This window comes from Sparus aurata, chromosome 5, assembly GCF_900880675.1.
Source record: "Sparus aurata chromosome 5, fSpaAur1.1, whole genome shotgun sequence".
NCBI classification, from domain to species: Eukaryota; Metazoa; Chordata; class Actinopteri; order Spariformes; family Sparidae; genus Sparus; species Sparus aurata.
Genome location: NC_044191.1, coordinates 6029572 through 6044417, shown reverse-complemented (window position 1 = coordinate 6044417; position 14846 = coordinate 6029572). Strand labels below are relative to the sequence as shown.

General features: G+C 39.1%; 1 protein-coding gene across 2 annotated transcripts in view; it reads right to left on the bottom strand.

Annotated features, from left to right (window-relative positions):
* Nucleotides 1-574: 574 nt before the first annotated feature.
* htra4 (HtrA serine peptidase 4) overlaps nucleotides 575-14846 on the bottom strand; it is a 28413-nt gene continuing 14141 nt past the window's right edge. Inside the window, exons 2-9 of one of the 2 annotated variants that reach the window (XM_030416455.1) lie at nucleotides 11552-11651; nucleotides 11268-11472; nucleotides 9116-9310; nucleotides 8951-8983; nucleotides 7225-7339; nucleotides 7057-7114; nucleotides 4722-4817; nucleotides 575-3103 (exon numbers count right to left, since the gene is read on the bottom strand). In XM_030416455.1, coding sequence (XP_030272315.1) covers nucleotides 2929-3103; nucleotides 4722-4817; nucleotides 7057-7114; nucleotides 7225-7339; nucleotides 8951-8983; nucleotides 9116-9310; nucleotides 11268-11472; nucleotides 11552-11651 — 977 coding nt within the window. In that variant the 3' untranslated portion in view covers nucleotides 575-2928. The remainder of the gene's footprint in view (nucleotides 3104-4721; nucleotides 4818-7056; nucleotides 7115-7224; nucleotides 7340-8950; nucleotides 8984-9115; nucleotides 9311-11267; nucleotides 11473-11551; nucleotides 11652-14846) is intronic. The other variant, XM_030416456.1, reaches the window with a different exon arrangement.

The window sequence follows — 14846 nt, the reverse complement described above, 5'->3', positions numbered from 1 at the left end:
GCTACAAGCTTACCAAATATGACGCTTTTATCATAAAATGCGCAATCCTTCTGGTTATCTGCCCTACTAATAGTGTATATACAGACTGATAGAACTTATCTTTGGCTAAACTATAGTGTCATTGAGCTTTAGAGTTGAATGTTTGTGTGGTGTGTTTCCCTGTAAAAATTAAATACAAAAGCTCGCAGTTCGCAGTATCCTGAACTCATTTAGCTAATTGTGCAGACTGTTGTCAATACCTTAAACCATTTCAAATGGTAAAACACAATTTGCAGATCTCACTTAGACTTTTCAGCAGAATTCTAAACACATTCTCATTCTCAAAACACATTCTGCACTGTAATGCACATGTCAACCATACTGTTAAACACAAGTGGCAATAATCAAATACAAATAGAGAACACATATCATTGATTAAACACAACCACTCCAAATTGATTTCACTTGTTTCAAATCATGTGACACAACCAATATAAGCCAGTTCAGATCCCCGTTGCCTCAGGGGGGAAAATATTGCTTGTGATGTCGACGAAGTGATCTGGCCTGACCCAGCCCAAAGACAAGAAGAAGCACATTGACCACGTTTACTCCTTTAATTTTTGTATTGTATACTGTAGTACAGTGCATTTTAGACTGTATTACTGTACAATAAACAAATTGTCTGGCCCTGAACATGGTGCTTTCCATTTGTATACAGTACTGACTGCTCAATAGATTTTGACTGGTTACAGGTTCATATCAACAAAGAACAAGAATTACAGTATCACAGAAAGAAAGGACAAGTTTGTGAGATGCAGGGTACAATACTGTAAAAATAGGGGTACAAGGAGGAGGAAGAATGAAAGAAATTGCAAAGAGCAAAGCAGAGTATAATTTCTGATCAATTTTGTGCTACTGTGGTATAACATGTTTTCATTCATCAAAAGACAATGACGGAAAAATATGAAATTTGTTTTGAGATTAAAAATGTACTTCTTGAGAACTATATGTTTTGAACAACGTGTTTTCTATTTTTTGGTGTATTGTTTACTGACTGCTTGATAGTGTATATCATTTTGATCGCTTTATTTATGATTTGAGAGCAGTGTTTGGTTTTGAACACAGGTAAATCTGTTTTGAGGCGAAAGTTTCATTTTGCACGAGGAGTCAGAGGTTTTGTAAATAGTGCTTAGTGTTTTCAGAAAATGGAGCAAGGTTTCAGAAATTGTGTTTTAGCAATTGAGAAAAATTGTAGTTCACAGCTGAACCTGTTTCAACTTTCTGCATCAGGATTCATACAACAGCCAATAGAAAATACTGACATCATGGCACATAACATTCAGTGTATTATTACAGTCAAGACATATTGATCTTTTAAGTTACACACATTCCCATATTCACTGTCCATATCTAGAAAAAAAAAATCAGTATATTATAAGTGACAATAAGATCATTGTTGTGTCTGAAAAGTTTTATGTAACAGTAAATATGCAAAGTTCCATGTAGCCTGTTGTTACTGATGCAGTAACACGAACCTTAGGCTGCCTTTCCACAGTGCATCTTCTGTGCGGTGACCTGCAGGCTATATATAAGTATATATAACTGAACAAACTCATCCAGGTTTTCAATACAATAAAGGTGATTGAAATTCCAACATTAATATCCTGTTTAACATACTATCCTGTTATGTGTTTCCAGTTTACTTTGAGGTTTTTATGATTGTATTGGCAAAGTTCAACACATCAGCTGAAACATTTATAGCTTGGGATGGTAAGTTATCCTAGAGGCGTTTTTTGCTATTTTCGGATGAAATCTCCTAAAATCCAGTGATTAATAATTAAAATACTTTGAAACATAAAAGATTTGAAATAAAAAACACCACCCTTAGCAGTCACAGGACTCTAATTAGCCCGTCCAATCATTTAGTTCAGCCAGTTTAGTTGGACAGGCCTCCCTATGTACTCGCCTGCCCGCATGCACTCTACCAATGAAGTCTTCCACAAAGCTCAGCGAATATACTACCAAAAGTTAGGAAGCTAATGGCATAAGAATTGCAGTGAAAGAGAAGCCCCAATTTCCAAATGTAGTATCTCAATGATTTTGCACTCGTTTTAACCAAGTCAGTAATTTCTTATGTTATGAGTTGTATATGTAAAAGTGTAACTTTAAGTTGCTTAAATTGAACCACTTCAATTGAATAGACAGAACAACAACTGGATCTAAATTAAATTACTTATTAACTGAGTACAAACTAACACAATGACTTCGATTAAATGTTTATGTGAATATTTACCATATACAAGCTATCAAAATGATGATAGTGAATTCAATGATGAAATAGGGAAAAGTGGAGGAAATAAGCTGTTCTGTTTTATCATCATTAGCATTATTAGCATCATTATTAGTATCATATTATTTTGACATCAAGCCAGTCATGAGCAGTTTGAGAAGTTGTTGTGGAGCTGGAAAGTTGGATTGGAGATGAGAGCTCGGTTAGGACCCGCAGTAATGCGATGGATGGAACCCCTTCACAGCAGACTCTGGGTGATATCTTCATGAGTCTTTCTCCTGCAGTGGTTTGGATTCACCAGATCTAGTTGCTCCCCAGTGTTTAAAGTCCTGTTATTCCACTCTTTTTTACTCTACTCTTTTTCTTAATCTGACTTGGAACACTTGAAGGAATAAACTTTGTAGAAACAAGTCAATTGAAGGCAAAAATCTGAAAATGTTCTTGCTAGAGGCCCAATGGCCCTGTTACTCTGGATAATCCACAGAACACACCGGCAACAGAAGCCTAGCCAGTGTTATAATTATACTGTCTCTTAAGCCGACGGAGAAGAATCATGTTTTGATGGACCAGAAATGAACTCCTTAAATGGAACTCCTTAATAAAACCAAAACAGCTTGTAAAATACTTGTACATTTTTCCTTAATTATTGCTAGTTACAGTCAGTGATATTTGTCACTTTCTTCAGGAATGATAGTTAGCGATACATCCTTCTCCTTTCGTTTCACCACCACTGAAAGTGGGATACCACTCTGGACTGCCTCGCTAACTTCCTGCATGGTGTGGATGGACTGTCCGTTGATGGCGATGATGATGTCATGCTCAATCATGCCTGCACTGTGGAACAAAAACAACGGCATATATCACTCACATATAAAACCTTACTTAAACACATCTACCTCAGCTGGGTAGATCTCACACCCTCAGACAAACAACAGTAGCCATGTTTCCATAAAATGACAAGCACATTAAAGTGAACTTTTGAAGGTTTGCAAAACAAAAAAAGAGGTCTTCAGGAATTACATTTGATAGGGCAAGTTAAAATTGTTCTTGCATGTCAGCTACTATTTGCCATGTTGCATGCTGTGTCCTGAGATGATGAAGAAATGCAATGATGATAATGCACGGCGCAAGGGCAATAACACAACAACGACGCGGAAACAGCTGACCAGTCAGCATTCATTCAGTAAATCTGTTTCTATCTGATTCGCAAAAGACAAAAACCACCTCAAGCAGGCGTACAACCTTTTTCTCATATTAGAGGACTTTTTTTTTTTTTTTTTACCGTTTCCATAGAATTTCTAATGCAATATTCAAAATGCGCATAAAAATGCTCATGGACTCAAGGCTGATGACCTTTAGACAAGTCTTTCCCTGTATTAGATTACAGATTACAGACAAAAGTGATGACTGCGAGGAGTAGTATGGCCGACAATGCAGCATTGTCATGGTAAATCGACTCCCTTTTCTTTACTGGTTATATGGTAAACTACTTCTGCATGCAGTTTAAAGCTGCAGGCTTCAATGTCATAGGAGGCGGTGTTCGACTATTGACAATAGAGATTCTAAACAGTCAGAGAGAAAAAAAAGCAGAGTTCTGCCTGTGGGAAGCACAAGTACAAGCACAAGCACTTACACAGATGGGGAAAAAAAGACGTATTTAATTTAAAAGAAATAATAAACACAGCACAGATTAATTCCTAAATATTTGTGCCAGGATGGAGAAAGTCTCTGTGACAATATATACAGTATAAAGTATCAGTATCAGTATAAAAACTGACCATATTAAAGCTGCACCAGTCAATATTTTTATATTGACAATGGATCAAATGAGTAACATGAAAACCATTGCTCTTACGATGTGTTCCTACAGAAATTGGAGCAAATTTCCTCTGGGCCTTGTGTGAATGACACAAATACATGTCATTCACCTCACTCGCATGTTTGCATGAGTTGAAAATAGTACTGGCTGTTTGGGGAGAAAAAAATACACTCTGGTGATTAAACACTTGCAGCAACACATGTGGCAGTAACGTGAATAAAAACAAATTATCCTGAGATCATACTCACATGAGTAACACAAGGTGTCAATTGTGTTTGGTGTGAATACACCATTAGTTATGGACCCACATATTAACCTACCTATTTCCCTCCTGTTATTTCTACAGAGCAGTTAAGCATTTCTTAGCTCAGTTGGCAAAGTATTCCAGCCAAAAAAAATCCACTTTGATCTTTTCAAGTAGCAGCAGAAAGCTGGTTGATGGAAAGGTGAAGAAAACTACAGAATAAATTAATTAAGGTGTTGGGACGTCAATATTCAACCAGTATAAGAAAAGCCAATCATCTTCCAGTACCGACAACAAACATGTGAGGTTATATTTTGCCCGTCTTGCTAAATAATAAGCTGGAATGGGATGAGATTTAACACGTCATAGCATAGCAGATTGACTCTTACCTGGATGCAGCTGTTCCATGTATTACTTCATAAACGTAAACCCCTGAATCCACATCTGGAAATTCAGCCATACGCTCCTTGAGATCTTGGATCAAACTGGAAAAGTGGCGACAGAGAATAAGAGAAACATAGAAACATACAACACAGTCTATTTCAACTGAACAAATCAAATTGATCCACATTTTTTTTTTTTAGAAAGAAACGTGCAGCCTTAAAAATGGCAGGAATGCTCACTTTCTTTGGAAAAAATCTAGAGAATCCCAGTTACCAGTTCATAACTCTGATGTTTCATTTTAGAGATTGATTAGTTTCATTTATATAACACCTTAAATTGAGCTGGTGTCAACCATACATAGGCACATTGCATGATGATGATCATCAGAAATGTATCACTGATAATATATTCCATACACATGATATGTGCTAATTGGCGAATGTTATTATGCTAAAATGCTAAAATATGATGGTAAACATAGTAAACAACATACCAGTAGACATCAGTATGTAAGTATTGCCCTTGTGAGGATGTTAGCATTCTGACACTAGCATGTAGCCGAAGCACTGCTTGGCCTTCTTACAATCACTGGATGTATTAAGACAGCTGGATTTGTCCCAGTGGCCATTTGCAACACTACAGCAACAAAAAGTGTTCTCCATTGACATCAATATAAGAAAAGATCAATAAAGATGTTGATGTGACTCCTCAAACTACAGATATTGTATAGCCTTCCAAGCACACAATAACAATGTGTGTGTGTTGTGCTGTCCCATGTCTATGAACAATGCAGGACTGAGGGGTAGGGATAGGTACCGAATTGCGGTATATAATGGATTAAATCCAGAAAGACCAAAAATTAAGGAATTTGTCTATGATGGATTTTCACTATTCCCAGTCCTGAACAGCGATCTGTGTTGAAGCCTGTTCTGTGCAGGGGGTGGGCTCTTACTGTCCGACTGTCACTCACACACAGAGAGAAACACCCTGCTCCCAGTGGAAATGGCAGAGAGAACAATCAAAAGTGAGGTTATACTTCACAACAATCCATGCAGACAACGCTTGTTGTCACAAGTGCAACAAGACATTTGCATGTCAGCGGGAACAAGAGCAATCGTTAAAAACATAGCTAAAGTACATCACAAACAGAAATGCACGGTTGTCAACAGTCTAGCTTGTTGTTCCTCTGCTGTTTCCCCATCTACCTCATGTATTTTATGTTAGCAGCACACAGAGTTCATTTAATTACACAAACAGGGGTTGATAGCCACAAGTACTCATTAGTCAGCTGAATGTTTAGCTATGTAGAATAGAATAGGATAGAATGCCTTTATTGTCACTGTACACATGTACGATGAGATTAAAAAGCCAACTCCAGTAGCAGTGCAAAAAACAGTGTAAAGAATAAACAATATATACAATATAAACATAGTAACCGTAAGGATAGAAATAGACTAATAAGACAATAGCGCAAACAATGGTGACAATAAACGCATTGCGCTCAACCGCATGAAAATATAGGGCTACACCGACATCATCAAAACAAACAGATTTTTTTTTTTACACAAAGAAAAATATCGTGAATCGTAGGCCCAAATAGATAAGAATGTGTTCTAGGCAGCTTATTACAACATTTTGACTGTTTCTCCTGATGCAACAAGTTTCAAAATTTAGTGTTTTTTTTAAAGGAGTCCAGTGTAAAAGGTATTACAGTGATGCCTTATATCAACTAACACCCTATACGAGGAAAGAAATATCTTACTGCTGAATTACAAGAAAGCATCAATGAGTTAAAATTAGCCATAGCCATTTCACAAAGTTGCTTAAGTTTCTCCTCATGATGCAGCATCTCTTAAAATTACTCGATTTGTAAGGGGGTCTAAGATATTGCTGTTATAGGTGAGATTCATTACTTTATGTGGTCCATATCCATTACTTTCACACACACACACACACACACACACACACACACACACACACTTCTTAAAACAATTGTGTGTGTGTATACATACACATATCTATATATATTATATATATGTAAACACACACACACACACACATATATGCGTGTATACTCTATGATAGTAATTGTTCAAAATAGTGTTATCAGAATTCAAGACTGTTTATATGGAGTACAAGAAAATAAAGCATCTGGCGGAAGGGGTTCAGGAAGGAGTAATGCACATGCAGAAATAAAACTGGAAGCAAGAAAACCTTTTTTGGCTCATGGGCTCACAAGCAGTTCCCACTGAAATGAATGGGTGGCATGTTGGATCGTGATATCCAGTTGGGCCAGAGACTTGTGGATGCAATGGATTAATTATTCTGATGTTTACTTACAATGGTGTGAGCTGCAGCATCCGTACACCTATGTATTTCTTTCTTGTTGCTTTTATTCCTAAAGGCAGAAGAATAAACAAATGATAAAACATGTTTTATATATGAATGCAATCATATAGTATTTTTTGGACACTGTGACTACAACACCAACATTAGAATCTCACTCACTGGTAGCTTTTCTGTCATAGGATTCAGCAAGGAACTGCCGTATTCTGTCTGCAGGGATAGCAAAAGAGATTCCAGCTGCCACTTTCAGAGTATTTATGCCTATTACATCGCCATCCTGTTGAACACACAATGGAAAGAAAGCCAGGAGATGGTGGCCTTATGTGCTTCATTGAAAACATAGCTTTGCTACTTGCAGAAACAAAACAGCAGTGAGAGTATTATGCCTCTCCAGTCCACAGTGCCTATAAAAAGTATTGACCCCCTTTGAAGTTTTCTCCTTTTCTTGCTTTTAAAAATAGAACTATGGTCAATAAAATTTGATAATAATTAAAATATATAACGTAAAATAAGGGACTGCATAAATGTTCAACCCTTCAAGTCAGTATTTAGTAGCTGCACCTTTGGCTGCAATCACAGCACTGGGTCTGTGTGGATGGGTCTCAGTCAGGCTTGCACATCTGGACACTGCAATTTTACTCCATTCTTCTTTGCAAAAATGCACAAGCTCTGTCAGGTTGCATGGAGGTTGGATGTGAACAACCCAACCACAAATTCTCTATTGGATTGAGATCTGGACTTTGACTCTGCCACTCCAGAACATTCACCTTGCTGAGTTTAAATCATTTCTGTGTAGCTTTCACTGTTTGGCTCAGGTCGTTGTCTTACTGGAAGATACATTTCACCTAAGTTGTAGCTCTCTTACACAGTGAATCTTGGTTTTCCTCCAGCATGTTCATATATTTGCTGCATTCATTTTACCCTGTACAGTCACAAGCCATCCAGGGTCAGCCTCTGAGAAACATCCCCATGCATGGTGCTGCCCCTACCATTCTCTACGGTGGATGTGGTGTGTATGTGGTGATGTGCAGTTAAGAAAATAGCGTTAAGTCTGATGGCCAAAAAATGTTGGTCTCATCAGACCAAAGAACCTTCTTCTAGTTTATCTCAGAGTCTCCCACATGCCTTTGGCTGAACTCTAGTCCAGATTTAATGAGCTGTCTTCTCTATAAAGCTTTGACTTGTGAAGAACCCCGGCATAAGTTGTTGTATGCAGAGTCTCTCCCATCTCCGCTGCTAAAGCTCTAACTACTTCACATGAAAGGTGGCCTCCCTTACTAGTCTCCTTTTTGCACTGTTACGTTGTTTATGAGGATGCCTGCTTTAGGCAGATTTACAGTGTCATATTCCTTCCATTTCTTAATGATGAATTTCACTGAACTCCAGGAAATGTTCAGTGACTTGAATTCTTTTTTTTTTTTTGTGGTGTAATTGTAGCCAGGAATACGAATTAACCATTGATTGGTCCTTAAGACAGTGTCCTAATACTACAATCACTTGAGACACATTCACGGTGCACAGGATCTTAATTTTGAGACTAATAGCACCAACTGGCTGGACCACTGTTGAAGTAGGCCAGTCACTTACAGGGGGTTAATATTTACTCAATCACGTATTTTACATTATATATTTCTACTTGACTGACCAAGTTAACAATTTTTAAAATTTGTATTTTTTGGGTCGAAAAAGCCAAATTATATGGACCATGATTCCACTTGTAAAAGCAATTTTTACAGGCACTGTAACTCATAGTCTATCAAATGTTATTTTTTACCAACAACAAATACCACCAGTCTTGGTTGTTGTGTTCGTGACCTTAGTCCTCACATTCATTGATAAAACAAGACGGATTGCCTACATAGCTGAAAAGCACTATAAATTCTCTTACCAAATTGACAAGTGGTCCACCAGAATTGCCGTACTGTGAATTAACAGAACAAAAAGTTTTTCTTACTCACTGTAAAATAGAAAAAAAAACTGTGTAGTTCAAATCAAATGCAAAACCAAGAAAGGCAGTGATTGTGTTTGTAATGGTAATTGGGCCCTCACTGACATTAATGATGGCGTCAGTTTGTATGTAGTCCATTTCAGAGTCTTCAAAGCCCAGCGCTAGGCCACTGCGCTGGGCTGTGCTGATAATCCCGGTGGTGACAGTGTTCTGTAGGGAGAAAGGACTCCCCACTGCCACCACAAACTCACCAGGGCGCAAGTCTGATGACTGGCCGAGATGAAGAACAGGCAGGGGATTCTGCAGTAAGGTACAAAGAGAAATGATGAACCACAATGTGGGATAACGATCGATTTTATGAATGGAGCTGAGACACACAGTGGGTGAAATAATGTCATGATGTTGTTCACTAGCTGGCCTTGGCATTGAAAGGTTATTTTAAGGTCAGCTGGCTAACTAGTCCACTAAAACACAGTAACTATAGGTTAATATAGATTTGGGATGTCACAATACTAAAAGCTCACATATATCATATAGATATCATCATGCCTAAAAGTCTGTGATGTGATATTTATCATAATCAGCAGCATTTATTTTTTGTAAACAACTTGTTTTTACTTTCTGCTTACTTCTAGGTACTTCTGCTTTCTCTCTATACTAAATTAAACATAGTCAACTACAACCCAAGCATGTGCAAACAGTAGACATGAATTCTCTTTAGCAATGAGTTGAAACAATCCCTCCCACTTTCTTGTTGTACAGTGGGACTTCAAGGGCACTTAGGCGGTTATGGCACGGGAGGACAGCCAAAAACACAAACTTGGCCACTGATCCCACCAATCTCTCTCCCTCTTGCATAGAGCAGACTACTAGGGCCATGAAAATCTTTGTCAGCTTAACTGACAAGTTATTATTTTCTAACTGTATGTTCAGTGGTGGTCTGGAGTTAATGGGTTACACTATGCTTTTTTTGTTGTTTGCTTATAAAAAAAACAGCCAGAAGTGGCAGTGTCTCTGGTCTCATTAAGTGAAACAGACAGGCTGGGTGGCACAGTGGCAGGGCACCCTAGCGCTACCTCGCCATATGGATTAAGGACCCCGACAGGAGAAGCAGACGACCGGGATGACTGCGACTTGATGAATTGCCTCAACTGATACATGTTACATGAATCAGAATGAATTAGTCTCACAAAGCAGGACCCAACTCCACAGTGCTGTGTCAGCGCTGCACCCATTCACATTCTTCTACAGGGGAAAAAATGCTCTGGCATGTCTATATTTCTTTGAGGCATACTTATTCCCCTTTTCAATCAAAGTAAACAAAGTGCTGGTTCTGGGCTGGTGCCTGTACTGGTTCACCTTTGAAGAACCGGTTTTCTTTTCCATGGGCATGAGAGCATTGTTAGAAACCACTATGAGACTGTGGGACCCCTGCATGCCTACATTGGCATTCAAACATGATCGGTCTTTGGACCACTGTTGCTTTGATCAGTGAAAATAGTTCTAATCTTTTGTTTATTTTCATACAGACCAGTCAGAACATGCTACCTAGTTCTGATTGTTAAAAATGGCAGTCATAAGCAGTATTAGTTGGTCCTTGGTCTTAATACCCCTGCTCCCAGCTCTTGATGTCAGCATGTAAAAAGTGCTGGTGCCACTCTGGAACCAGTATTAATGGCTGGAATCCAGTTCTTTGACTGTCAACATGCAAATAACTGGTTCCAGGGTAGGCACTGGCTCTGAACCAGCATCTCAACTGCCTTGGTCGAAAAGGGGCATAAGTCATCTTGGGTGTTGCAAACCTCTCTAGGGCGGTCAAACACAATGATGGTTTACTCTTGATGTTGAGGTATTCTTGTATTCAGATCAGTACTAAAAATGTTAATCATAAACTTCATGCTGAGTCTGACTAAAGTGGTCATAAGTACAATCTCTCTCTACCATGCAAACAACTCTGTGTAAGAACATGTCTGTGGAGTGACATGTTTTATACAGAACTGTGCTCGCAAATAGCTCAGCCTTTAATTTAAAAGGCAATACCACCCACGAGAAAGTCAAACAACAAATTGGAGGAGTCTAATTTTGTTGGGCAAAAGCCCTCACTGACTTTCTCTATGGAATATCCACCCCCTTTATGTTTGGGATTTATACACTTTGATGTCAGCTTCTGATGACAGGCTGCCAGGACAGAGTTTAACACAAGGTAGACTTTAATCTAGGCTTCCCGTGGAGCTGAGGGGAAATCGTGGGCACTCACATCTGGTTCGATTTTAATGAGCGCCACATCCATTTTCTGATCCATGTCCATGACTGTTGCATCGTACTGCGAACCACTTTTCAGCTCCACTTTTATCCGCTGTTTGTTGGTGAGTACATGAGCGTTGGTGATGATCCAGCCATCCTCTGATACTATAAACCCAGAGCCACTCGACACAGAGAGCTCCTCATTGGAAAATGGCAGCCTGGCAAAGATAAGGGCAAATGGGTGAATGCTATTTTGTTCTATTGAAGGTTTTATTTTCTTGCTTCAGTTAGTTTTACCTTTGGAAAAGTTCTAAATGAACCACAGCTGGGACAATTTTATCCACCACGTCTGCAATGAAGTTGTACTTGAAGCGCATACTTCCTGGATGCTGTGTTCCTTTGGGATACAGGATAAAAAAAGATAATAATTAGACAAGGCAGGCCACTCAATTTCTCTAAAATGTGGCAGATTGCATCTGTAAAACTTTATTCAAAGTATTTTTGACATAAAAGAAGTATAGCTCTATGGATGGCAACGTTAATGTGTTTTGACCCTTTTGTCCAACATTGTCGTAGTTGCCAAAATAAAATTTTGCATTTCAGATTGCTGCAAACCATATGTTCCAATCTGTACATTTAACAATTCCTGTCATATCACATTCACACAGGATGGAGGGAATGATGATGGCTTTTCAGCTCAGCAATAAGGCTGCCAAACTAGAGACAATGTTTCTCCATTTAGAGGCCTGTATTTACTTCATCAGGACAATTTCCAGCCAGAAGCTCGCAACCCAATATTCTCTCTGGGCCCTACTTTAGCAAATTTATATGGCATGGCACAAATGCGTTTAGGGCATCTCCAAGTAAGTTCAGCTGGTTCAACGGCAGATAATCAGGTGCACCAGGACCAGGGTCCAAATGTCTAAAACTCTATGTAGATTCAGGTGTAGAAATCTGTGTACACACAAAACAGGAAACATGCATATGCAGTCTCTTTTTCAGATGTATAAAATACCCACATAGGTCTGTTCCCATGTGTCTTTTCCTCATCGTCTCAATCCTCCTAAAATGTTATTATGTTCACAAGCCCTCTGAACATCCTCACAATTGAATATAATTGGCTCTAAAAATGACTGCATATAAAGGGACAGAATTTTGTGTTGAGGAGACATGTTGGAAGCAAACAAGTAGTTGAAGAACAGGAGGCGTAATTTTACAGACTTTAAATTTTACACAATGACTGATCAAACTGCCAGATGAAAAGAAGTATTGCAGAATTAAGTTCTGGCTTTAGTAACAACATGAAGCAAGTGGAATGGCAGAAAGTGACAGAAGCAGTGGATGTAACCAGTTCAGCTGCACAGACTTTAGGGGAGTTACCTAAAAAAATGATCTGATTTCCAGCAAGAGGCCAAGAAACGCATTTCAGCTCACGGTGATAGTGTGAATTTCTGAAGGAGGAGAGGGTGTGCTCTCTCCGCTTGATGAGAGTTCATCATCATGGGCCAGGACATCAGCATAGTCCTTGAGAACTCTCTCTAGCCTAAACTGCGCATTGGCAATGTCCTCTTGAAACACCACAGCAGCTATTGTATCATATGGCACAGCCTCTACACACAGCTACAGCCCTTACACCTGAAGATATTCTTACTCCCCATCAATTCAGGAAAATGATCCGTATTTACATGCGTAAAGTCATGTATTTATTTGTTTATTTACATAAAGATTATCCATCCATTCGTCCATCTGTTTGTGCTTATCCTTTGCAGGGTTATGAGGGGGCTGGAGCCGATCCTAGCCGACATTGAGCAAGCGGCAGGCTATACCCTGAACAACTGGCCAGCTCACATACATGTCTTTGAATTGTGGGAGTAAGAAGGAGATCCCGGAGGAAACCCATGCAGCACATGGAGAGCATGCAAACTCTGCACAGATAGGCCCTGCTAGGACATCAGTGCTGTGACGCTCTGATAGCCCTAACCACTGCTGCCCACAAAAAAAATATGTGCGACTTGTTACTGCCATTTTTTACTGTCTTTCTGAAAATATGTTTGTGATTATGGAATATGATAAGTAGAATAATAATTTAAAAAAAACAAAAGATCATTGTCAATATAATTATCAAAATGAATCATGACAAACATATTTACAGAGGAAAACCACCAGGTAACCACTTGCACATGACTGTGTAATCATAATCATAGTGAATATTTTTTAAACTACAGATGTAATCCAGCTCTAAATAAAATTCACACTTTTCTTATCCTTCTTTGTCTAATGGGAAGTCAGTCGGAACTAATCAAAAAACTGCATGCATGGTGTTAAAGATAGGTACAAGACTGCATCAGTCCATTTATACATTTGGAAACCAGCATGGAAAGTGGCATAAGTCTGTATCTATTGAGAAAATACACTGATATGTTTACCTCTACACTAAAACTCACTGACAGGATGTTATTTCTGTACAACACACTTCTGTGTATATAGTCTGTGTGCTCCCTGATGTCTTGGTCAGTTCGTCCTCCTCCCCCCGTTGAGTTTTGCATTTGTGTCCTCACAACAAGTTTTGCCAAAAAGCAGAACAATCTGACCATAATGGACCCTGCAGACACCAACATTCAACAGCCAAAGATATATTTAGGATGAAGCTGGTCTTTAAGTTCTGGTTACGGGAAGCTCCAGGCATAGCAGTACTCTTGTCCGAAGTAGCTGTGCTTGAAGAGTCTTTAGTAGAATAACTGTATTCCAATGGCTTCCATACAGGTCTTAGTATGGAGCCTGCTAGCCTCCCGTCAGCTCTGGTGTCTGCCAGCCACCAGCTAGCTAGCCTTCCAACCTGTTTGCTCATCTTCTCCTCTTTACCACTGCCCAACATCGTGATTCTCCGTTGATGTTCCAGCCGACATCTGCCAGTGGCTCTGCATCGGCATACCAGACGAATCAAGCTCATGCTCGTCCTCCAGATGGCTTCCACTTCAACACGCAGCAAAGGGACCCAGGCCGGGAGTCAAACCCGGGTCCGCTGCAGAGCCTCAGCACATGGGACACCCACTCAACCAACTCAGCTAAACTCAGCACCCTTGTTTTTTGTTTTTAATTCAAATGTATTAATGGGGTTAGACTTGGCAAGATATTACAGAAACTACAGAGAGGCAAGACGGATTAATTCCCCATCCAGTTGTTATTTTATGATCAAATTCCAGGCTGCAATTTCAGAGCAAATTACTTGCACCATGTCTTACTTTGCAGGCAAGTACGGGCATATATCATTGCTCTACTGGAAGCGTTTATGTTGGTTAATTTCACTGGAATGGACTAACCGCAAGCACAAACAACGCTCTTCATGAAAACAAAGATCAGATAACAGAACAGTGAGTGATCAGAATATCTGCCTTGCCACCACTATGCTTCACAGTTTATTACCTTCAACTCTTGTTTTTGATATCAAAGGAGTAGAAGGCTTAAGTGGCTATGAAGAAATGAAAGATCAAACCTCAATAGTTAAAAGTCTTGTAACAAGTTTGGTTTCATTTAAAACACAGATATCTGTTGGTACCTGTGTTTGTGTCACCAAAAGAAAGTGCAATCTCTT